The following is a 26,546-nucleotide window of genomic DNA, read 5'->3' as shown; positions in this document are numbered from 1 at the left end:
AATTGTTGTTAATATTATTTAATATCCTTCTCGCATATATCCTCGCATCAATCTTTTAATGTAAATTACAAATAATTTTATTTATTTAAATTGTGTTAACAAAATTGAAGAAGTAATTAATAATTACGTGCTGGCTATTTTTTATTTTATAGTTTTATTTCTTAAGAAAATCAACAAAAAGCGGTACAAGCAGGCAGGAAATTTTTATTTTCTTAAAGTCAAGTGTCAGATTCACATTCGGTGGCAGGTTCAGGTTCTGCTTCACGTGATTCGGTGAGATGTCCGTGTTTACCGCGAAGAATAGACGGGACGAATGCTCACGTGAAAAGAGCTTAAGGGAATTCGCAGTCTTTCGCGCAGCGTGATAACTCGCCGCGCACTCACTCACTCGTTCGCCCGCTCGCTCGTGTGTTCCGCGGAACGACGAGGGGGAAGGAAACTTTTACAACGGGAATTTCAGTCACCGCGGCAACCAGGCGGAGGACGGATGTCTGGAAAACAATAATTAGGAACGCCCGGTGCGCGAATCCGTACAACGTTCAGTTGAGAATATATTTCCGAGCTTTCGGCTCTTCCTCTCCGTCCCACCCTATTCGCCCGCCCTCCCGTCCCTCGATGTAGAAGCCCTTGGAACTCCGTAAAATAGACAAAAGCCTCGCTGCCGAACAATTCGTCTATTCTGCCGCGCGGTTACGAGCGAACGAGCTTGAGCGTATAACATATTCGCGTATGGTCTCGCATCGTCCTCGTTCCTCTCGGAATCCCGGTCGTCGATAATCCTTCTCTCTCGCCCCCTACACGCGCTTCCCATTCCCCACCCCCTCTCGTTCACGTGGACGAGGACGGTGCAGCTACCCTCCACGCGTGCGTACGTGTCTATTATATCCTTTCGCCGCGCGGCGCCCTATTCTGTCACAGGAGTTGGCAACTTTTAACAGGTTCCTCTGTCGAGAGACGATTATTTGTCTCGCGACGGCTCGGCGCCGGCTCCTGGCAAAAATCGCACGTACGCTCGCGATTCCTCACGCTGTCGCAGCCGCGACATAATTCAGCTAGAGAGGCGAACATTTTTGCCGTTCGACACGAATTTGCTAACATCCCCGTCTCGACTCTTAATTTATTTTGGATCCTCAACGCTCACGACACTCTGCACGGTGGATTCTTCCTCTCACGCGCGTAATTGATTCAAAGATTCCGTGGGACGGACGATCACTGTAATGTATCGCTGCAGCAAAAATGAAATACGAATTAAATTATTAGAACTCGTATAATAGAGCTGCCGATAATTCTCGTTTGCTCGAGGAATTCATCGGATGTCGATATATTGGACGTCGGTCCTATTATTAACGCTCGCACGTGTGACGCGGGCGAGTGAGCGCGCGCGAGTCGTGCGGCATTATAACATTACGGGTAATGCTTTCGCGAGCATCTCCTGAGGACTGATTCGCGTTATTGCATTATGTGCTACTCGCACGCACACGTCGCACACACGATATAATCGTCGCTTCTATTGCACGTGTAAGAAGAGAGAAGGAGAGAGAGGAAGTCGTTGTGTTTGCACGTGAGTTGTGCTTGAATTCGCCTATATATTCCGCGCGACAAGGGACGTTGCTGCGAACGCGAAAATGAACCTGGATATCGCTGGCGTTATGTGGCTGTGTGCGAATCAGAAATGCGTCGTAAGGATATCGCGATTTAATTCGGAAACTATGAAGCGATCATCTTTGAGAGACGCAAGTAGCATGAAAGTTTCAATTCCTCTCATTGTTGGTTTTAATCGTTTCTTTTTTTTCTGTAAAAAGATGAAGTTATAATAGAATGCAATTATCGGTTAGAAAGTTTTAATTTTTTTTTATCACTTGTATCTCGGAAGAGTACCATTAAATCGTTGCGATGCGATCATGTATATTGAAAAATTATATTATTATCGCTTTGCTCTATAATTTCATAATTGATTTAATTGGACTGTTATGTCTCTGATGTTTCTTAGCGCGAAAAATCATTATGTTGGTGATTTTCAAGCTGCGAAGGAACGTGCAAATCGACAAATTCTCTCTACGTGTTCTTTCTTTGGCACATGATATGCGCGATTATTGTACGCGATAACGAAGCGTTATTGCGCCAATCCGTGTGGTTGCGATAAAGGTAGAAGAGCACAAAAGGAATACGCGTGCAAGCCGGTTGTAATCCGTGCGATATACAGGAAGTTCGTTTCGCGGAGCCAATGATGAACACCCGCGACAAATGTCTGGGAACTTCACGGGGAGAACCGCACAGTCGCCACCGAGAGGGGTGGGTGCGCGCTCGAGCAGAGCTTCTCTCAGGATACAGTCAGTTAATGCCGAGAAGTTAATTTAAGCGTATCATCATGCATACGTCGCGTCGGTTATGCGTATCATTTAATTCGTGTGTGCATGAGGTGTTATAGTCGACCTAATTACACCTAATTGCAGTGAGATCATTAGACCACTACGGCGTACGCCAAATCATCATTGAATTAGCATCCATTAAACATATCGTTTCTTAAACGTTATTCAACATGCTCATACATCAATTTAGAGGATCGATTTTTTTTCTCCGGCGAGAATTAAGAGATTCTTGGTTAATTCCTTCTTTAGACGAACTTTAATTCGATGCAACTCATTGCAACGCATGATACTACCGTTCACCGCGTGAATTCGATCCCCACACACAGCGATCTGAATGACTATGATCTTCAAAGACGACGCGCGGGCGATCGACTCGTCATTATTCGCGATTTGACGAGGGTGGTGAAGGAGGTTTGACTTTTAGCCGGCGGTCCGAGGGGGAGTCTGGGGTGGGCGGTTTCGCGGTTTTGGTAGTGGCGCGGTAACAATGGGTCGAGGATGGCGTGGCGCGGTCGCCACAATGCCAACTTGCCAGACTTCTTTGCGTGTCAAATGACTGAACCGCCGCGGAGAGTGTGCGGGCGGAATCCACGGGTGGGAAACAGTGGCCGGGGGCCGGAGCGCGGGCACGGGGGTTGCAGAAAGGAGAAAGAGAAAGAGAGAGAGGAGAGGGTGGTATGAAAAGCGTGCTTTGTTTGGAAACAATGCCGATACTCGGCTACATCCTCATCTCCATTCTTCGCCTTGACGCAGCGCCGCACCGAAAAGGGTTGCCTTTATTCATCCCTGATTAAAGTTATAGGTTATTTTCGCTCCGTTTCGCACTGGCGAAATTCGTGCCGACGGATTTTCCAGCCGGCGTCAGTCCACGCCGCCGCGTTTGCTAATCGTTAATTTATTGGCATCTGATTGTCCGGAACTGTGATACCGCAAACGAGCCCAAATTATTGATAAGGATCTCATCACGATAAAGTCATGTTTCCAAAAAATTACTCCGAGTATCTAGCAAAATCATATTGCCAGTAGAATTATTAAACCTTGCTGTCGTGATATATCAATATTATACAATTATCTGAGAAATATTTTCTTTTGGAAAAAGACCTATTCAGAAGCGTGGCGCTAACGGTCCGACGACCTATCGACGCATCCCTTAATAAAGCGACGTCCCAGCGCCAGCCAGTCAGGGTTTTCTTGCGTCGAAGGAAAGTCGAAGGAGAAAACGAGGGAGGTTATTACGGGGATGGGGCGCGTCATCGTAGGAAAGCTCGTAACAAACTATTGAAAAGCCCAGGAATGAAAAATCAATGGTGGGTGACGTTGGGCACGGGTCGGGCCGGACTATGGACGAGCATATATATATATATATATATATATATATATTATATATAATATATAATATATATTGGCGGGTGGCGGGGGTGTATGGGGGCGACCGGGGCGACAAGGGGAAGGGGCTGATTCGGTGAATGGAATATTATTGGGGCATCCTTTCACGCGGACTCGACGGAAGCTAGAAGACCTCATCTGGCGGGCTGTATGGATAGCGTTCGCCCTGGCAATGCCGCCTATTGAACCGTCGGTTATATACGTACACATACACACGTATTACGCGCGCATCTCTATACACATGGCGAGGAGGAGAACATGAGCGAGAGGGTGCACGCGCGCGCGTATGGCGCGACGCTGCTGCGCCCGTACGTACGCGTATATACACGTACGTCGTGTACGCGCGATGTACACGAAGGAGCAGTTTACACGAGAACGCAGTTCATTCGTTCGTTCGTTCGTTCGTTCGCTTGCTCGCTAGTGCGCGTGTATATCTGCGCGCCACGGAGAGATGCACATCCACGATGCGAGATGGTATTAGACGTACGTGTGCGCGTGGATACGCGTGTGGCTGCCGGCACATGTACGTGTGGGTTCTTACATTTCATGATTTATCGCGCAGCTTTCAGCGGGCCTCAAAGCGTCCTGAAAGCGCGCAGATTGATAAAAGAAATAATAGAGGACGCGAAATAGAGGGACTCGATCTGATACGGGGAGAGCGCGAGATAGGGTGCGCAGGGCGAGGATGCCGCGCGGCGGGAAAACGTCGTCGACGAGAGAGCGGAAAGATGGTGGTGGGGTGAGGGGCGATTGTTGTGCGGGAAGGGGAACGGGGTGAACAGCGATGCGGCAGGGGTGCGACGACGGACGCATCGGACGCGGTCGTCCTTGTGAAACGGGGGTGCGCGGTGGATTCTTTCGATATGCTTTGGTCCTACCCTCCACCTCCACCTCCACCCATAGTCTGCCACGTCCCACTCGATCGCGTGTCTCCGCACTCGACCGGCACGCGAGCTTCCGAGCCACCCCTTGTCCCGTTCTCGCAGCACGTGTACGTGTTTCCTAGTCTGCCGCGGAGAGAGGGCAAAAACTGCCATTACGCGCTAAGTATCGTCGACAAACGAGCCTTTCGAATTGGAATATCGTCAAAGTAAGAGTCACTTGAAATTAAGTGATCGATGAGATTTGATTGTCTTTATTCGTGGTTGCCTGTGCTCTAATGATTTACCAAAGGGGATGTAAATTACGTTGCGTCCATAGTGTAAGAAATGGCTGGTTCATAATTTTGAAGAAGCGTAACGTAGGTAATTGGAGATCTTTGATCGTTGGAAAACACATGTCCCTGTGACTTTATTTTTGATCTTTTGTGGAAAGAGATGTAAGGCTGAAAAGTTTGGCAAGAGCTGCAGAAATAATTCAATATGAATACATACCAATGTCTACGTAATACCGCGGGGATCCTTTGTGACGAAGTATCGTTACGAGAGTTTCGCGCGTCGATCCGCGCGTTTGACGATGATAATCGCTTCGCGAGGATTCGCCTCAAGGTACGCACCCACTGGGAATGCAACGGCGGGCGCGTACACGAGATAAAGAGGCTCGCGGCGCGGATCTAAAGGTAGAAAGAGGGCCGCCGTCGCCCGGAAGGGGGCCAGAGATGGAGGGACGAGGGAGGCCGGAAAGTTGCAAATGGTATGAAAAGGGGCGAGAGCGCGTGCGAGAGACCAAGAGTAAAGAGGGGAAAGACAAAAGGGGTGGTAGAGAACTGTGAATCTCGTGGCAGCATTGTCACTCCATTCGCCGGGCTTGCAAAGCCGGGGCGGTTCCGACGCCACCACCACTGTCACTATAACCACCACCACCATCACGAGCACCATCGTCGCCAACGATCACCGGCACCGCCGCTACACAACCACCGCGCTACCACCGTCATCCACCGCCACCGTCGCTGCCGCCAATCCCGCGAGGTTACCTTGTTTTACTGCCGTCTTCCGGATTATCTATCGAATCAGCCGATGTGGTTAATTACTCGTTAATACGCGCGCACCGCCGGTGTTAATTCCGCGATTGTAGCTTTGAACCAGGCGCATCATACGTGCCGATAAGCCCGGAGAACCCGCCGCATCGGAAGCTTGTAACTTGTCGAGTTGAGAATGACGAAAGTAACATTAAAACGCGAAGGAATTTAGATCCACCTCCTCAACTAATTAACAGCCGATGTTTTATTTTTTGACACTTTATGATTAGTAAATATAGATAAATTATTTAATAACATCTATTTAAAATGATGCAAAATTAATAAAAGGTTTTATAAGAAACCTTTATAATATAAAACATTCTGATATTTTATACAAATTAAAAGAATATCTAAAATTAAATTGAATTGTGTTGTTGTCTTTTTTCCTCGATGCTGTTTCATTCTCTCGCGGTGCGTTTTTATTTCGTATTGTGTCAAGGATTATTGATACAGCATAATGTTATTTTAACAATAGTGATTATATGCTGGCATACCTTTTTGCAAGGATGCAATAATCAATTTGAAAGGAATTGAAAATCAAAGGAATTGAATATTGAGCATGGGTGCGTTTTATTGCACGTTAAATATATCGTAGCAGATATGATTTAACGTGTGTTGCTTCACGTTCGTTTTTTGTAACGCACGGGTCGCCACTATGTTATTTAAAACGGTCACTTTGTTATTCACGCAATGACACTTGAACGGGCAGGTAGCATTATGAGCCGCCTCGTCGCGCGTCGCATTAATTCTCGCAATCGTGACAAGTTACAGGGTAATGTTAAATACAATTACTCTTCACAATTAGGCATCAGTACGTGCGATTAATTAATTCTCGCGAATAATGGCTCATAAGCCTATCGAGACAATAACTATTTCTCGGAGTAGATATATCGGGGGAGACTAATTTATGTGAAATAACAGCGGAAATGATAACGGGGAGAAAATAATATTGTTTTATCATTATGTTTTAGTTGTCGGCGACGAATTGACTGGCAGTCTTCGCCTCAATGGAGCAAAGTGCGCTTCGGGAGTGCCGTTAATTACATCGTGCGTTCTTACGTATTTATAGTTTTTGTGAGGCGATACATTTAATATTATCTAACATTTTGGAAATCTTTAAAACTCTTGAAAATTTTTTGAATAATTATAATAATGATTAATTATTAATAATGCAGCGAACTTGTTGTTTTTGTTTGGATGCTAGTAAAGATTGACAATGATTTTCACTGACTGACAGTGATAGATTTAATAGATTTTTCATCTCACTTTCTGTCTTTTTTACGCATGGTTGTTTTTTGGTTTGAAGATAATTAAATCCTAATAATTCGGCAAATTCGTGAATAACGTCGGATCTTAGAATTTTCACAAAAAGTTTCGAAACGATGACCGTATACCGTACAATTAACGTGTTGGGAGTGCCGTATAAAGTGCCGCGCGATCGTCGTACTTTTCTGGTCAGTGCGCGCGAGATCAGCTGCTGTAAGTAACTGTATTTTCGCAAACGAGTGTCGTGTTGGGCTGCACTAATCAACTATAACTTCGTGAGTGCCATAAAGAAGTAGTCATCGATGGACCATTGAGAGGAGGAAGAGGCTCAGAAGGCATCGGATGATGGCAGAGCAACCATGAGGTGAATAAAAAATTGCACATAATATATAATTATATTACGGGTATCTAAGTAATAAAATTACAGTATTTTCAATTTTGTTTTCTTGATTTTTACCAAAAAATAATTTCTATCATTAAAGATGTATGATTAATTTGAATTGATTAATTTATAACTTATTAATTATTAATAATTTTGCAAGTATATTGAATTAATGTGATTAGACTGAATTGCGTAACTTACTTTATATTTATAAAGTTAATCTATTTAGATTAAATTAAAATGTATTGTTTCCAATAGGCTTACGAATAAAAAAATGATCAATCTGATTTCGCAACAATCGATCTCGCCCTTTTCGCCGGCATTTAAATCGATAAGAATTTTTAACCCTTTAAGCGATGTATTGTTTGCATTTACTTTGTGCCTCTTAGTAGGAGTGTGTAACGCACCCTTTCTATGAGTTATAATATGGCCTGGAAGGGGTTCGAACGAGCGATTTATCACAATCCCGATAACCCAGCGACGATACGACGCGCCGAACGATCTCTATTTGCGCGGGGTTGTATGATTTACTATTTCCTCTGCGCATCTGCTCGCTTAATTAACGTTTCTCCGATGCCATTTCAAAGATACGATCGACGTCGCGACGTTATGTCGAAATCTGTCTGTCGATATCAACCTCTGCGATTGTCTATAGACACCGTTCTAAGAGCACATTGGTATTACGCAAGTATTTACACTTATTTGACATACGCGTGCCATCCATTCTTTCGATAAAATATAAAAATATCATTAATAATAGAAAATATGTAAATTGCCAATTGCATCTTATGTAGTAATCATTTTTGACATTCTCTTTTCATTATTTGCATATAAAACTAGAAAAGGCAGTTTCTCGTTCTCAATTATTTTTGATTATTTTATTTGACATTTTAGTGTGAGAAGGGATAAATTCGAATTATTGCAAAAGCAATCGCGAGCTCAAAAAATCTTCGATTAGAACTCGTTCCGGGAACGATTATACACGCGTGGTATCGGATGCGTTTAAAGTGAAAAGTTCTCGAAATAATGGGCGCTCGACTGCGTTTTTCAATGGTCCGTGCATCAGCTCACGCGCTCTTTACCTCTGTTTCTTTCTCTGTTTCTCCTTCTCTCTTTCTCTTCCTCTGCCCCTCTGCCTCTCTGTGGCGGCACGTGGTTTAGAGTAATTACACGGTGGCGGAGAGGGCAAGCATATTGTTCGGCCGCAAAGGGTGGTTCGAGCAACCCGCGGTAGGTCGAGTGGAGTGGGAGAATATACACGAGGGCGTAGAGTCGATCCGATGATGCGTACGGCAATCCACCCTCCGGACTCAAATCTCGACGAGAGAATCGCTCGTGTCAAAAGTCCATCGCACGGTTTGAAACTGTGCCTTTCAGTTTCGTCCTAAATAAATCCTATCAGCTGTTCAAAATCGATCGTCCCTTCATTCTGAGTTGTAAAGCAAACGACAATCGTTTCTTATTAATTTCATCTTCATTTTAATCTTCCTTTCCCGTGACCTGAGTATTACATTCCAATGATCATACACATGTACGTATCAAGGAACATCATTTAATAAATTTCGTGCTCAGAGTCACGATTGTCCTCTCTCCCCATGCCTTTTATATTATCCGATATAACGACCAAAAGCAAGTCTTCGTCTCTCATCGAGCGCGGAATCTCGCTCTATTCTCTCTTTCTTGTGGTGGAGAGGTTTTTCGTGAATGGCAAATTCGCGACGGCACGTCTGTAGCACGACGTATAATCCGTTCGGCGGGGAAGCCGGAGGGAGGGAAAGAGCGAGAGGGAGAACGGGGATGCACAATGCCGGTACCTCGTATCTTCGGTATCTCTTTGCGCGGCGCTCTCATTGTGACCGCGGGGCGGCATAGTCAGCTATTATGTTTATTAAGTTGGCGGGGATGTGCTGATTCCAAGAGAGGAGAGAAGTCGGCGGTGGATAGGTGGATGGGTGTCCCGGGTGAAGGCCGGATAGTCTAGAAAGCAGGGGGTGTATTGTCCCGCGCATTGTCTGCCCCATTGTGTGACATCACGGCCCGATAACTGCCGATAAGGCCTCGGCAATGCTCAACCTGGGGGGTGTATGCGTGCACCGGGTATTCGTGTACTCTCTCTCTCTCTCTCTCTCTCTCTCTCTTTCTCTCTCTTTCCCTCTTTGCTTCTCCCTTTTCCTAGCTCTCTTTTTATTGTGTGCTCAGGAGAGGAAAATATAAAAAGGGAAATGTATAGTGCAACTGAGCAAGTGTGTGCACACGGTTTACGCAAAGAATACCGCGGTATCACGATTACGAGAAACTGCGGACGATTCGGTTTCTTTTGCGTCTCCGGAACTGATTTCGCGTAAACAGATACGCAAGCACCGTTACGCATCGCGCAAAAATTGAAAATTAAGATAATTCGCTAAACGTCATTGTTACATATAAATGTCGCTTATATTATCCGTATTATGTTGTTTTCTAGATTATGTTTACTGCGAATTATTATATTTATAAGATATTGTTCATGCGACAGTGTTAACGCAAAATATCTTGAGTTGAATATCTGTTATATTCATCGAATTGCCAAGGTACTTTATTTCTTTCGTACTTGATTTTCATTCTCATCAAAATCTGATTTTTGTTTCAGATTCTCAACTTCTGCTGCATCGACGCTACTGGGTGAGTAATACTTCTATTTTTTCATTTTTATTCGGACACGTGACTGAGGAAACGTTGAAGTTCCCCCATCCAGTATAATCTACATTCGAGCTAAAAACAGTTCATTCCAAAAGGATAGAATTATCGCTGCAGGATGCGGATCTTATAGAAAGGAACTAATGAACTCAATTGCGGTAGCGCCAAAATAAGAAATGGATACGTCCGAAGAATTTAGACCGCGTGAGTTGTCGCAAAGGTACAGTTGTCGAAAAACATATTCAGAAAAATGAGAATTACCGCGGCCAATATGTCGCTGCTATATCTCGTCTCTATATTTGCACTACGTCATTTTGACGTTATATTGACTCGGCGCACGCGTTGGCACGAGTACCGGACGTGGCTACCGGCCGTATATGAATAACAATCAGAAACTATAACCCTCCCACGATACATAGCGCTCATAATATATGTATGTATACGGTGGCCTTTTACGAGCCGCCGCATTTTTATGTTAATCGCGCAATCCTAGACCGGCAGGACGTGGTAGCCACCCCTCCCTTTGTTATCTTATAGCGCAAACAGTGATCGCCGACCGAATTTGTTCCGCGCGAACGCCGAAGATACAGAAAAAAAGGTCATCTCACGCGGAGGGGTGGGATTATGAGGGTGCATACGCGCGGCATTTCTCGGCGGAAACACGCCGAATATGAGAAGGACGGGAGTGGATCCGGGCGCGTTCTTTCCTTTTTTTCTCCTCGCTGGGATAAGTGCGGACAGATTTTTAGGGCTGCTTGGAGATTGACCGGCTGTTTGAGCGATGACGTGGACGTTTAGGGGATTTTATTGGCGCGTCCTCGTTTCATTCATTCGCCACCGAGTAGTCGCCTCACTTTGGTCGTTTTTCTTCCTTTCGGATCGGGAAACCGCATGACATTTATCGTTAAACGGCTACCACCGAGCGCGTACGCTCTACTCACGCGAATCTCGCGTATTGAATGCGCTATGAAAATCGGACAGACACATTTGTCGCTGAAACGCGCGATGGGAATACCGGCGGCCGGATACATTCGTCGTTCGACGACTTAGCATCCTTCTGTGGGCATCTGTCGGCGATGCGCCGCGTCGCGTCTCAGCGCTTCGGCGATTCATGGCTCTTCTTGAGAACGTTGTAGAAACGAAGGCGACGCGTACGAGGAGTTATAGAAGAAGAAAAGGGAAAGACGGAAGTAGATGAAGAGCGGCGGAGTGAGAGAAAGAGCTACGCGGAGTGGAGCCGCGGCGGCGGCTGGACGTTTTATGCGCGCCGCGCAAAAGATGCCTTTGAATCCTTAATTCCCTTTGAAACTCTCATTCTGGGAGCAAAATGGCGAGAACGAGGCGTATTCTTCGGCTGAATGACGTATTGAGCGAGTTTTGTATGCCATTGCGTCCGCGCGCGGCTCATCCAGGACCCCATGGCTGTTATACGTATTGCGTTCTCTCTTTTCTCTTGTCATCATCGCGCACGGTACGCCGCGCCGCGAAGAAACGTCCGTGCGAGTCCGCGCGTCTCTTTTCCTTTTCTTCAGAGTCCTCCCTCCGTTTATCGTTTTTCGGTGATGTACTCTCGCGCTGGAGAACACCGCACGTTCGTTTCGTCACGTGGGCTCCCACTTGAGCCGAATTTTTAGCTGAATTTGTATGTTCTTATTTCATGAAATTAGCATTTTCTCTTTATTTAACATTTTTCCATTGACAAGAAAGTAATAAAATTAGAAGAGTTACTGATTATTAATAAATGAATTGCTCTTTTATTGTCTCATATTTTATTGAGATATAAAAATAATTTAATTTAGATTAGAGAATAGGATGCATAAAAAAACTGTCTGATTAAAAATATTCAAGTACTTTTCTCGATAGAGAAGTGGATACTATCGACCTTTATCGGAGTCCTCGTTCGCGCAATCTTAATTTCGCTCTACCCTCACAAGTACGGGATATCGCGGTAATTCCCGGTTGGAATTACCCGCAAGTATCGCGTGCATCCCGGAATTCCGGATGGGATCCGCGTGGAGACATCGATCGTTGCTCGTGGAAACTCGCGTACTCGTCTAACGAGGGAGTCCCCAGCAGGATTCGAGGATCACCACCACCACGGTCGTCATCGTCGTCGTCGTCGTCGCCGCCGCCGCCGCCGAGGTGGAGAGGTCCCGCGACGTGCACGCTTCAAGGACTCCGCATTATCGGTCGGGTTTTCTCGCAGATACAATTTCCCGACGCAATTTTCTTTTCAGTCGGCCCTGGCGAAAGCAGCGCGCGCGGCGCGGGTCGGACCGTGGGTGGCAAATGACAAAGAGAGAGCGCGAGAAAGGGAGAGAGAGTGAGAGAGAGTGAGAGAGCTACGACAACGAGAGGGTGCGCGGGAGGGTATAGAAGGAGGGGAGGTGCGGCGCAGCCCATATTCGTGCATTGTGGCACGTTCCATCGCGTTCTCAACTGAACTGAACTCGACTCAACAGTGGAGGACACAATGGGCGGTATGAATAAGTATAACAGACAGACACCGGTACAGACAGACACAGGTAGCTCAGGCCGCAGTATGTGAATGAGGAACCCATTTGATAACACGCCTCCACAGCCACCCAGGTCCATTGTGTCGCTTCCTATTCAGCTGCTCTATGCCCTCTTCTCCTCCTATCCCCTCTTTACCGCTTCTCTTTCTCTCTCTCTCTCTCTCTGGCATTCGCTCACTTTCGCCCTCCCAGCCTTCCGCTCACCGCCTCCCCTTCTTCTCCTCTGCCGGATTCGCCTTGCTCTGCTGGTGGTGTTATACCCCTCTCGCTCGTTCACTCGCTCTCACTCCCAATATCATCGCGGAGATCTTGTCCTATCTGTCCTGCACCTGTATTATGCGCACTGAAAAAAGGCAGACACGGATTCGCCGTGCGCGGATCCCTTCTCTCCTTCATTTCCATCGTGCGTCGACTGCGTAGGACCGGATTGCGGGATGGGAATCGGAGACGCGAAACATCGGCGTGAAAATTGGGGAGGACTGACGAGTGACTTGCAAATAACTCGATCCTTAACGTATTGCACTCCGGATAGGGTGGTAAACTCGCGCATTCGTCGTGGAAGTAGAATTATTTAGTGATTAGCGGGACGGCGTGCAGCTGATTTCCTAATCTTTGGATGGATAAAGATTTTTATAGTAGAATCTGACATCCAACTTGATTATTTCCAATAATTTTATAGTGCTGTGCGGATATTATTATACATATTTTATGAGAGAAAAATAGAGAAACTTCTTACTTATAGTATGCGGTGACGCACTATCTAGATTATCGAATTCTTACTTTTATCCATCCTTTACCTTGGTTCTTTCGAGTAGTACGTGCGCGCGCCTTGACGACGAAGGGATTAAGCCGATCCTGTCCGCGAAACTGGCGTAAACAGCGAATGGTCCTGGTCGCGTGGATGGACCAACCATGGAAGCCAACCCGGGACAGCAGCCGCGGCTCGCGTACGTATATCGCCAAGAGAGAAAGAGAGCTAGAGAGCGAGAGGGAGAGAGAAGAGTACCGACCAACAACAATGAGGCAGAGACAAAGCCCAGGTACAATGCTGATGTTGAACTCGACTGATTTCGACGATTTTTGGCCTTTGCATGTGCATCGCGCGTTACTCGACAATGATTCCCGCATACGTAATCATCGCTATAGCCGCGGAACTCTGGTACCCTCGCCCGCGGCAGTGGCTCTCACCCGCGGCCTCTTTTTCTCCGGCAGGAGACCCTTTGATGAACGCGTCCGCGATTGGCGCGAGCCGATGGTTGCATCAGCGTGATACGGCGGTCCGTTTGTCGGCTCGTGGATCGCGGCTCATTGAATAGTAATGACGATTGAGCGATAGGCGACTCACCCTCGTGGCGTACACCTAGCTTATCAACCGTGTAATATATTTAAGCGACGATTATCGCGCGTGTCGGGGTAAGCGCAGGTATAATAGACAATCACGCGCGGTCCGATGCCCGGCTTTTAGCATGCTTGATCCCAGCGTGGTGCATCGTGCGTGATTTCACAAATACGGAAATTAAGGAACAAGGTGGAAATCTTGAGTTAAAGTTAGGATAAAGAATGTTTTTTTTTATTAAATGTTTTGGTGTGCTAATTGTGGAATTGTCTAGATGGAAAAAGAGAAGTGCAGCTGCAGTGATTGAATGTTGGGGATTTGATCTATTTCGTGCTTCAATACCAATTCGAAATAATTGAGAGAACCTAGTTTTTTTTATATTTCTCATATTGCATGCAACATATGATGTATATTTCGTACATGTATTAAACATATTGTCATTAATTTATCTGTGTCAAAGTATGGCATTTATTAAAGAAATGAAAATGTTACTCTGTCAAAAGTAATTATTACAAAAATAAAATACATATAGTATTTACTCAAAAACATGGATTAATGCATGAAGAAGTATGCACAATATTGCTGATGAATCAAAGAATTATATCGTGATGCAATTCAAATTAATCTGACAATCTCATACCGCTCCTTATAACATTACTCAGAATATATGAGAAGTTAACAGCATTTCACGCTATATTTCATAAAATAAAGATATGCAAGTCATCGAACCCTTTTGCCGATTTTGTGGTGCTCCGAAATATATACATGACGATTACAAGCACATTCTTTTTACGCATAGATTAAGTTGAGCTAAAAATATGATTTTGTGCGTAAATCTTTCTGTGTAAACGTTTACAATCGGCATTGCAAAATCAACGGCGGTCTTCGCCGGTGGTCCCGCGGAGCTTTTTCGAGACTCGCGAAGGGCGGATCCTGATCGATTGAGCACCGCTGACCGCACCTGAATAGATACATTGTGCCGAGGCGGCCTATTGACGGGCGATTGTTCCCTCAACAATAACAACAATATCTGAATAGTCGTCCTGCGCATCTCTCGCGCGTTGCACGCACCCACGCATCCGCGCGTGCACGCACGGACGGGGCGCTTGCACCGTTCGCGCGCGCGTGCACCAGTCTACATGCACGCGTGCAGTGCCTGAAAGGTTCCCGTACACCCCGCGAAATGCACGCGAACGATATGAACGCGTACACAGCGGCGGATTTAGCGAATGTCGGGGCACGAGCGCGAAAAATCGCCGGACAAGGAACGCCGTTCTTGATTCCGATTGTTAAACGAGAAATTATTTAGTAACATACTGACGGTCTGTGTTGTTTTCTCTATATTATAACTAATGAGTAACGCTGCAATAAACAATCAGATATTCTCGCGTGCAAAGCAGGCGATCATTGCGTGTATCCCGGCGGGAACCGGAATGAAAAATCGACGTGAGGAAAACAGCACGAAAATTACTTCTTGTTTTTCCAAATTGTTTTACGATAAAACGTGCTTTTCATAATTAATCGATCTTCTTCGCGGATACGCGCATTCAGAAAGCCGTCGGCGCGTACCCGCGCGCGTGTCGGCGAGCGGAGGAGAACGGAGGACGCGCGCGTGCGATGCGGTTTCGCGGTGTGGGTCGCAAAACGTCGGAGTGTGGGTCGCACGGGCGGGATTGTGGATCGAATCGGCCGCAGCGCCACGCTGGGTGTTACGCTCGAGCTGAAACAATGCAGAAGCACGAGGGTCCGAACGATCAACCCCCTTGTGCGGCTCGTGAAACGGCACTAATGCCTTTCGTGCGAATTTACGCGCTAATTCGCCGCTCATCTTCGGTAGGCTCAAGTGTCGCTACTAGGAGGCTCGCCAATGTTATATTGCGGCGATATTGTGAGCCGGAATTCATGGGGTTGCATCGCGCTCCTCCACTCTCCTTTTTTACAAAGCTGAATATACGAAATAATCATCGGGGAGCCGTAAGGATACACAAGTGTGCACATAGAATTTCCATGCTTCATTCGATGCAGTTCAATATAACTTTATTTGTTGTAAAATACATAATGATGCACCATTGAGGTATATAAAATATTGTTTATCATGTACTCGTAAACAATGGTCAAGCGAGACGTATATAGAATGCCGTTGCAGAATTATACGTCACATCCTACGAGCGCAGGTGTACTACATTTATTGTGAAAATGTAAGAGTTGATCTGCGATCATTTGTAGAAATTGCCGATCTTCTATGATGCTGCGTGGGGCACAATATGTCTATATCGGTGCGTCGTTCGATAACGATGTGACATAAAACGGCAACGGCACTTGTTTGTGTTAATTGCGAATATAAAACACACAATTAATTGACACTAATAAAAATGACACTTTAAGTAGAAACGAGATATATCTTTAATCTGTTAAACTGACTTGCATGAAGAACATTTCTATGAAGAACAATGAAATATCTATGTATTTATAGAGCTTTGTGAAACGTACGTAATATTCGATTCTGCAGTTGTTACATGTCTTAAATCATTGTTACTTGAAGTATAGTCGAAACAAATATAATCGGTGCGTGAAATTGATTCTTGTTTCGCTGCATCAAAATTGATTTTCCGATTTTTCGAAAAGTACGTATTCATCAAAGTTAAGTTAAATTATATATCTGTACATATGCATGTTGATCTGTGTAATCGATCGAAAGTCAGTTGTCTCATCGCGACGATTACTTGATACCAAATCGATTTCACGCACTGATCAATTGTTTCGACGTAACTTGAAATGATTGCGCGTGTCAATTACGTAATCGAATATCGTCCCGCACAGAGTTAGTGTCATCTATTCAAGTGATCTCGAGTTATAAGTCTAAATCATTTTTCCTATTCAGATGTCCAATCGGTTACCGTCAAATCTTCCGCAAGCGATTTGATATTCGACTGTTCGACGAAAATCGCTCATAAGTCGCAACTTCGGACAACTTTGAAAAGCTCTGGTATTTCTTATCATCGTCATTTGTCCGAGTTGCACATGCGTGCGTTGTATAAAGTTATCATCAAATTTGTTATAATGCTACAAAGCTACTATAACGTTATAAAGAAAAGGTATCATAAGATGCGGATATGATTACGCCAGTTAACTGTCAATTAACTTGTTGGATTGTGGTTTTAAGTTTTTAAGATTGTACAACTGCACATGTCTAATATTAGACACTCTAGAAACGCCAAGTGCTTCTACGTCATTTGTAATATGATGCAAAAGATTAATTTCATGGCATAATTTCACCACGTCTTACGATATTGAAGTGTAAGAAGAGCTGCAGCCCGTATCCGATTGAAAGGAACATACACTTTTCGAGATATTCGTACTATTATGTGGATGTTGTTTAGATATTTCAGTGGATATTTTCTTCAGATATACGAATGATGCAAACAGAGACATTTTATAAAATATTTGTATGAGCTGTCTCAATATTTGTGCTGCAATATTTATGCATATTGCAAAATTCTTTATACATCATTGCGTGTCATGATGCATTGTGCGTATCCAGCGTTTTGAATATCTAAATTTATATCTTCTTCTTACATGTTCCTCTCGATTTATGATGCGTTCCTTCTAATCGGCAGCCGCTCATGGTCCGTTATTTTTTGTCGCTCGTTCGATCTGTTGTCGCTAAATGTCGTTAATCAGTGAAATCAACATTAAATGATGGGGCTTGGTGTATAAAATCCGCACTCTTTGCAGCATCTCTGTAAAACGCAATTTCAATCGTTAGCTGTAACTAAATCACAATTTGCTAAAGAAATGTATTTATTACCTGAAATTCGTACGTGTTATCGCGTATTATATTATATTATATTATACATACTGTTGGATAATCGTTGGTAAGAGCCTGGTCGCGTAATTGATGACACGTTCTGCGATTGGCTACGAAGTTTTGGTAGTCCTGGTGAGTTAGTGTTTGCTCTCTTAATTGCCAAAACGGTAGTCTAATGTTACTCCCCAAATTTAATATGTTGCGGCCTCTGAACATTATGCGAAGTTCATCGACGTCCGTCTGAAAAAGATATTTCTCTTCTGATCTAGATCTTGAATAAATGCACACACGGAAAGATCGTAAGCTATATTCGATGGCAAAAATATTTCTTTAATAATACGTAATTAATACGCTAATATTAAAACGATATAGAAAATTGTATTTTTTCTGGAAAATTGGTTTCTTCATTTTTATTCGTCTTTCGAAACTTTTCTTTTCTACATCCTTTGATATATCAAATTTTAAATTATTCACGCTAACGCGAACACTAATGTGATGTTTACCTTATTATTATTATCCTGATTCCTGCAAAACACATCAATGGGTGTCTCCGATCTAGATGAGATTGGTGTTGATTCGGCGGATGTTATAAAACTGCTGATGCCGCTAGTCTCGCTTCCGGTACTTGGAGAATCTCGTCCGGAATCGAATGAATTTTGTAGGTTCCGTTCGCGTTCGATGTTAAGAAGTTTCGCGTTCAATGCAGAAAAGTAATCGTTGTTTAGACCGAATAGTGGTATCGCTAATGATAATGCCATTTTTCTCCAGCGTTGGTTTCAGTAGTTGGTTTCACTTTCTTCTTATGTGTAATTTTTTTAGTTTTTTTATTTGTAACTTTTTATGTGTCCTTTTGTTATATATTTTCTTTTATATTTTTTTATGTGTAATTTCTTTTTATGTATAGTTTCTTCTTATGTGTGATTTCTTATGTGCAGTTTCTTTTTATGTGTGATTTCTTGTTGTGTGTGTGTGTGTGAAAATCTAAATAATTATAATATTACATTTAGTATGAACATATATATGATATTACATTTATATGATAAAGATTGCTACCATATATGTGATAATTAAAGTAAGTCCGGAATAGATGGATATAGTTTATTTTTTATTACCGAAAATATAAATATATATTTTCAATAAAAAGTCCTTGAAAAATAGGCTAGTGGTATTTTAATGTTTTCTTTCATGAAACATCGTTTATATATAATCTTCATAAAAGATTTTTAGAAATGCAAAAATCTCTTGGGCATCTATCCCGGAATTATTTCATCTCGACACATTGCACATATTCTCGTGTGAATTGGTCAAAATTGAAACAATATTAACTTTTATATAAAATTGAGCAACTTTTAGCCTGAAGATAACAGGATCTCCTATTTAAATCGCGCGAAAGGCGCAAACACAAAGTTTTTGTCATAAGTTACATACGTTGAGGAAAAAATATAGCCTTTCAAAATATATTTTTAAATTTTAGAAGCACATTTAAGGATAAATATTAGTATATTAATGTGTATATATTGAATAGATGGTCTAACTTTAATATGATTTTTTCAGCATCGCAAAATGTAGATGTTTTATTATAACAGTTATAATTATTCCATCTTGAACAATGTTATATTATAGCTATGTTCTTATTATTTATTGTAATTTTATTTTACTATCGTCTATATTACCTGGCTTAATATAGTTTTAATCCGTTTTAAGCCGTTGGGTTTGTAGTTACGGACGACATCAACCGACAACTGATACTGTCTTGCTTGTGTATTCTGTCATAGCCGTTCACCTGTACATGTATCTTTTCGTACTCGTGATGACAAACATGACCTTCTAACGTTTCTGTTCAAATCTCAAGAGACAGGTGTTTGTCTATATTTTAATAACTAGAACTTTTAACATTGGATATTGGACACAATAATATAAATGCAACAAGTACATACAATATTCGGAAATAAAGTTGAATAGAAAAATGAATTCGCGCTAGCCAAGAAATTTAAAAAGTATGTTGATGCAAATAAAAAATATCTATATTAGATAGGTATTCTACATTTCACGTTTGAATTTTAAATCTGTAACAGATATCAAACTGAGCAAACAAATTTCTTTAATATCTAAGTAACATAATAAAGACACTATCTTTTTTTTTCTTGGAGATTTTGTAAAGCATATAATCTCGCTATAATCATTTATGGTACCATTTATCGTCACCGTATAATACAATTTAAGCAATCTGCTTTACCGACTAGGTTGATAAGACAGCCTGCCGTTGGTACCAGCTGCATGTACCTGTGGTACATACATGCAATGCTGTCTCTAACGGCGTACACATTTATTCTGAAGTATGTTTTGCTGGTTGCAATTACGTGTTTCTTCATGCTATTATTTTTTTCACTTCTAATGATATCACAAGCATTCAGATGATTCTTCATACTTCTGACAGTTATTTTTCATGGTATCATGTTTCATTCAGTCGGTTATAAAGATCACTTCCTTACCACGTGGGATATCATGCCGATAAAAGGTACTTAAAGCAACTGCGAGTACTAGAGGTTCTCTTCTCTCTCTGAATGTGTTTGCGCAAGCAACCGCTAGAGTGTTATCACGTTGAACTCTTATCACTAAGTTTTACATTTTCACCCTTTTTTACTGTTTAGATGCATAATTAGCAATATTTTGCTTGATGTAGGTTTTATTTCATCACTCCTGAAATGGCTAACAGAAATACATTTAATGAGACATTGTTCTCTGAGTGTCTACTCGATCGAATATGCTGAGCTTTTTCTCGCAAGCACTCTTTTATCTCTCATGTTCTTTATAAGGCATAGTTTTGAAAGATGGAGTAGGTGGTCCGATGCTACTCAGGAATCGTCCCTTGCTAAAGGAGTCATCTCGGAAGTAGTACATACGTACTCTCGTCTTACATGTGGATGCACATAGTCCGTCCGTTCTTTCAGCTTTAGCCTCGGTGAGAACTGAGATCGTCCTCTATAATATCAGCCGTGGAAGGGAGAAGACTACTCGTGACCTAAGGATAGAGTCCTAATTACTGATAACTAGGTCGATGATGCAGACTAGAATTTAATCGTGATTGGTGCTAGCAAGAGAGACGATTAGAGTGTGGGTTATACGTACTGCCAATCTTACTCTTGTTGATTTCAACGTGCCAATCTCTGTAGCATTGGTTATTATCTTCATCAAGAAGTTGGAGATTTGGGGTGAAGATCCAGAAAAATGTTACTCAAGCATTTAATAACCGAAACAAGAAGAAGAACCTATTAGTGACCGGGCATCATATACATGACGTTGTCACATATGCCAAGATGACATGGATTCAGAAGAAACCAGACGGTGAAGAGTGAAGAGTTAGAGAAGAACACGAAGAAGTTGTGATAGAGGGAGTTTCTAAACTGCAAGGAGGATCATTTAATTCCCTGAACATCCCTAAACGATTCTTTCTCTGTGTAGAAAGAAAGAGAAGTAAACAATTCTTCGAATCTCAACATGATGAAAGGAAGAAATTAAATGTATTAAGAGGATATAATGTATATACAGAGGAGAGGAATTCTCAAAGAAAACTCTCGAATTAAAGTAGTATATATACATGTATATACACATATATATATATCAATATATATATATATATAATATAATATATATCTTAAGCATAAGGGTCTCCAAAATTTCTTCTCCCCACTGGAAGAAAAATTCTAAGTGAGAGCTTAAAGGCCAATACCAAGATTGACTAAGACTTGACCAGGTGCGTAAGTTGGATGAGTGTGACTACTAACCATTTCTCGGTCCATTTGTGTGAACCAGGAGGCAGCGGAAGAAAGGGTATCAGTGACGTGTTTTCGGACGACGATGGATCAAGAAATAGTTAGTGAACGAAAAGGTGTACAACATCAGTACCTTCGCATCGGATCAAAATTAATATTTGTCGACTCTTTAGTAAACAATAAATGATAGACATAAATGATCAATTCACGATTTCAAACTGAGTCTCGAGTAAACGAGGATTTCTGGACTTCCGTAGTGGACGATGCTAGCCGCAGGATATGGACGAACTGCTTGGAATTGTTGAGATTTCTCGCGAACTGTAGTAGCGACGTGGACCACCCTTTTGCACTAAAACACGAGACAAGTTTTGGTTTTTAACACTATATAATATAATTCACGTTTGCACGTGATTACTATTTCAAGCATTGTTTAAAGTTGTATACTAGACATTATGATTATAAAACACAATGTTTTTATTAATATAAATGCAATATATAAATATATATAATTGTATGGTTGTAATAATATTCAATATTGTATGTTTTTAATAATGCATCTTATGAAAAGGCAGACTTTTACCTTCTGTATACATCGGAAGATTCTGTGTTACCGACATCCTCCGCATTCTCTGCATAGAGTTTCGCGCTGCACCAGCAGAGAGCCATCCTCGATACACTAAACTCTTGAATTTTTGGATTTTAACTTTTACAAAAACGTATCAACAAATTTTGTTAAAGCTTAAAACTTGCTTTTAATAAGTATAGGAAATATATATAATGTTTATCGATATGGACATATCTAACGATATCTTTATCTATGTAATTTTCTGATAGTTACATTATATACGATATTTGAAGGAATCCGCAAAATTTCAGAAACACAGAGAAATATTATAATGATTCTGATAGCAATTTGATTTTATAGGACTGGTAAGCATGAAATAAAAAAATCTCTTTCTCCTGTTCGACTCTTTTCCCATCGACGAAAATATGTTTCAAGGATTCGCCTCTTTTGAGAGCATCCATGATTCATTATATAATCAACTGCAATGCAAATTATTTGACATACATGTTCCCTAAATTAGGTATTTTTGATATACCTGGTATGCCGGACGTTTACGCGCGGCATCGCGTCACATCGCATCGCATCACATCGCGCGACCCATCCGGTGGCCCTAGCAACGCACATGCGCCCTTCTTGGACTCTCGCCTCTCCGGTTTCTCTCTCCGGATGGTTAGGGATTGGCCCGGAGTAACACCCCCTTATAATGGGTTCACCCGTCCGCGTCGAGTGCTAGAAAGAGAAAGATAGAGAGAGGAGGAGAGACCAAGGGTAGGAAGGATAGAGATGAACGAGGCGAGGGAGAGACGCGATTCCGTAGTAGCGAGAGAGGAGCGAGAGACGGCGGCTGCGAGGGCCGCGCGCGCGAGAGGGAAGAGGGCAACGGAAGCCATATTGATTTCCCTATGTTTCCCTGTGTTGTTACTATAGCGCCGAGCGAGGGTGCGAGGAGTAGGCAGGTACTACCCTCCTCAACAGCCACCCCGTTCTTCCAACTGTCGGTTGTCCGGCGGGAGAGACTGTGCTCTGTACCCCGACGCGACTCGACGACTCGCGTATATTCTCTGCCTCCGGTCCTCTCTCGCTTTCCTCCTCGCTCATCCCTCTCCCTGCTTCCCCCGTCGCGTTTTTTCCCTCTCGCGACCTTCTGTCTCGCGCGCGCCAAGTATCGTCCCATTATTTTTTTCAACGTCTGCCGTTGTCTCGCGCGAGCAGCCGATTTCCCGATCAGAATGTTTCTGAAAGCGCTTCGTCATATCAGTATGCGATACCGCACTGTTCCGTTGTTGAGAAATATTCTCTTCGCTTTAATATTTGTTATCTACGACATGTTTTACCTCATAATTCCAAGTTTGCTCAACGAAAGTTGAATGTTCTTACGTAACCATCTGATCATATAATATCTTAGAAGTCAAGAAACTTTTTATTAATTATTGTCGCCCGACCTGCGAGGAGATTAAAGCCACAAACCGACGTTCCCAGCTTTTTCAGCTGACGAACCCCGATGCACGCGAAACACCGCTGCGAGACGCGATTCGCTCATTAACGACGCTGATCGTTCATCATTCGTGCCATAACATCGTTCGTGGTCATGCGTGAATCGGACGTAACGTTTTCCCCCAACGCCACGCGGTATCCCGTGGTATCCAGAAGGTATCCAATGCGTAACCTGGGTGGTCCGGTATCAGCTGCGCAGCTTCCCAAACGCGCGTTTTCCTGCGCTTTCCTACGCGGTGTGCCTCTCCGTCCTGGTGCTCTTTCCCGGGGTCACAAAACGGGGGTTAGAGATAGAGAGAGGAAGGGGCCGCGGGGAGAAGGCTGCGCTCGCCGTTGGCACGAGGGAGACGACGAATCGTGCGGTTGTTACCTAGTGATGCATGGCTCGGTAATAGCTACAATACAACCAGCTTACAAGAGGGGTTCCGCTACCATGCCGCTCTCTCGGCGACTTGAGATTTATTGCCCCCGGGCGGATCGCGGATTCCCAGATTCCCCGGTTTGCTCTTATAAATGACTCCTATTAATTGACCGCGTGATGGTAGACAAGGAAAAAGGGCCGCGCCCTGGCGTACGGGGGCACCTGATCCATTTCCACCCGAACGATACTGCGACGTGGCCGATAAATCATTTGCATTCGCGTTCAGGTTCATCGTAGAAACGCTGGAATAGCGTGTATCTGCAAATTTTATTTGATTGATCTAATTTCCATGTGCTAACAGCCCACCCGATTAACTCGGTTTACCTAACTAACGAGTATCGCTGTTAAAACTCCGAACTTTTGTAATTTCTGACACGCAAGTCCGACACGTTCACTCAGTCGCGAATTACAAATTCGCCGCGACAGTAATAATTCGCCCGAACAGCTTGAGCGGAAGGGAAAAAAGAGTACAATTTACTTGTCGACGTCGGATGGAATTTTTTGCGGTCAAAACTGCCGCTTTCAGTTGGAGCCGGTCAATTTAGCCTGCAAACTTGCCGGTACACGCGAGAGCTCGCGGGTACGACAATCGAGCCGGGTTGAATGGCGATCTCCATGGGTGTTCCCCGATGCGCGCGTTTCTTTACCTCCCTCGCGATGATCGCGCGATCGGTCCGGATTTTAAAGTACCAATCAGAGGGAGCTGAAAAAAGCGGACGGAGCAAGCAAGAGAATATTCGATATCACCGAACTCGTGCCACGGCCACGTGTCTGACGCGCGGGAACAATGAGAACTAGACACACTCGCTGGACCGGCACGAGCGCGGCACCCCCGACGCAAACGGCCTGTCCGTATAACGGGCGATCTATTAAACGTGTCCCGATGCATTTAATGGCGAGTTCTCGTGCGTGCCACGCGGGTCAGGGGGAGTCTCGTGCGGGTGGGCCGCGTGTCAAAACACGAGCGTCCAAATCGCACGCGAACTCACGTAAATCAAGAGCGGGGCAGCTCGAGATCTCGCCGAATCACGAACGTTCACCTCGAGAACGGGAAGTCGAATGAAAGGAGAAATAAAACGTCAGTGCTCCGCTCCTTCTTGTCTTTTGTCGCGCGAGTTTGACAAATGTGCGCGTTTAGCACGTCGTTTACGAGCGTGGCGTATTCAAGATGACTAAAATGGAATAGATCATTACGTAGGTAATAATATGTCCGGTGAGTGTAGGTAAACGCACGCACGGTGTTTCCTTCACGGTACTCTGATTACGCGGAACAATGGTGTATTCGTATAGCCCTCCGCGAGGAAATCGCCCGGATTGCTCGCGGCTGGTGTTTCGATTCGTGAAATTTATGTAAAATCATGCGGGCTTTTCTTCGTCGGTGGGATGTATGTGGATCACTAGTGGTATATTATAACGTAAGACCGAAGGTCCGCACCCCCCCCTCTGCATCTCTCACTCTCTTTCGCTTGCATCCTCATAACATGTAAAACATCGGGATTACGGGATAATAACCGGGGTGCGCCTGGTGTTTGTAAACTTTACTGTTTGCCGATCTACCATACATATCCAACCTTGTCGGGGATGGTTACAGCCGGTCGAGAATGCGCGCGTGAAAATTCTGCATTCACGGAGATTATGTCGCGACAATGCAGCGTCACGGCGGCCGCGTAGCCCGGAAATGTTAAATGTCGTTTCAATTCACATAATGATAAATTAAAATATCGGACTCTTTAATAAATTTGTCCTAACATACAATTCGTTTTCTTAAATATTTCATTAATCTATGAAGCGATTACATTTTATACATGTATGACTATTGAATGAAAACATCTTTACAAACGTGATACTTAATGTAATTTATTAACGATTAATTGCTGCACACAATATTAGAATAAAACTTTAATTTCTACTCAAAACTACATCACAGTATCACTTTCGGATGTAAAAAATCGCTAACTAGATCGTACGATATCTTCAAGTATGGATGCTTATATGTGTAGACAAACGTGAAGTTAATAATCGTGCGCGCGAGCGGGATAGCAAAAACGAGCCGGGGTAGCGGAGCGCTAATGAAACGCCATGGTGGATCACGGGATGGCGGTCCTCGCACGTAATTCCCGTTGGCCGAAGACCGCGCCAGAGTGGACACGAGGGATTCTGCCGTAGGGTCTACCACCCGTGGCTTTAATATCGTTTTATTAACCCACTTTGGACGCGGGCCCGATTTCTCGTCGGGATCCCAGTCCCCCCGGACGCGAAACCTTACGTAACGCCGAATTGTTGGATCGAAGGAGATGAACACGTGGCAAAGATTTAGTGCAATAAGTGGCGTGTGATCGCTGATTAATCTGCTCAAGCTTGATATGAATTTTCATCGATGGATTCCTGTGTTCCGAGAAATCTATCGGTTTTTGCAAATATTTTATTAAATTATTCTAGACTAAGCTTGAAAATAAATTTCTGTTAAACTAAGAGCGTATACATTTTTATTGTTATGTCAAATTATTTCATGGAAATGGCGGAATTGATACTCGGACATTGAAAAGTTGTATTTTGGTATTAATATCGTGGTTTGTAAGTGTGGAATAGGTTTTTATGTA

At 43.5% G+C, this 26,546-nt stretch overlaps 1 protein-coding gene across 1 annotated transcript; it reads right to left on the bottom strand.

The window, feature by feature from the left end:
* Window positions 1-15,905: 15,905 nt before the first annotated feature.
* On the bottom strand, window positions 15,906-21,896 carry LOC105283721. Its single transcript, XM_011346712.2, has 4 exons — window positions 19,367-21,896; window positions 18,197-18,674; window positions 17,745-17,933; window positions 15,906-17,625 (listed from the first exon to the last, which is right to left on the bottom strand). Exons 2-4 carry the CDS (start codon window positions 18,449-18,451, stop codon window positions 17,578-17,580), a joined length of 492 nt encoding a protein of 163 aa, XP_011345014.1. The 5' UTR covers window positions 18,452-18,674; window positions 19,367-21,896; the 3' UTR covers window positions 15,906-17,577.
* Window positions 21,897-26,546: the final 4,650 nt, after the last annotated feature.

This window comes from Ooceraea biroi, chromosome 10, assembly GCF_003672135.1.
Source record: "Ooceraea biroi isolate clonal line C1 chromosome 10, Obir_v5.4, whole genome shotgun sequence".
In the NCBI taxonomy this organism is placed as follows: domain Eukaryota; kingdom Metazoa; phylum Arthropoda; class Insecta; order Hymenoptera; family Formicidae; genus Ooceraea; species Ooceraea biroi.
The sequence above is the reverse complement of the archived record's forward strand: the minus strand, read 5'-3'. Positions and strand labels throughout refer to the sequence as shown.

Coding starts and splice junctions, on each gene's coding strand:
- LOC105283721 (XM_011346712.2), bottom strand. CDS start 18,451: ATGGCATTATCATTAGCGATACCACTATTCGGTCTAAACAACGATTAC. Junction 17,934..18,196: donor ATCAGGATAATAATAATAAG/GTAAACATCACA, acceptor TATCTTTTTCAG/ACGGACGTCGATGAACTTCG. Junction 17,626..17,744: donor TTACCAACGATTATCCAACA/GTATGTATAATA, acceptor TGCGTTTTACAG/AGATGCTGCAAAGAGTGCGG.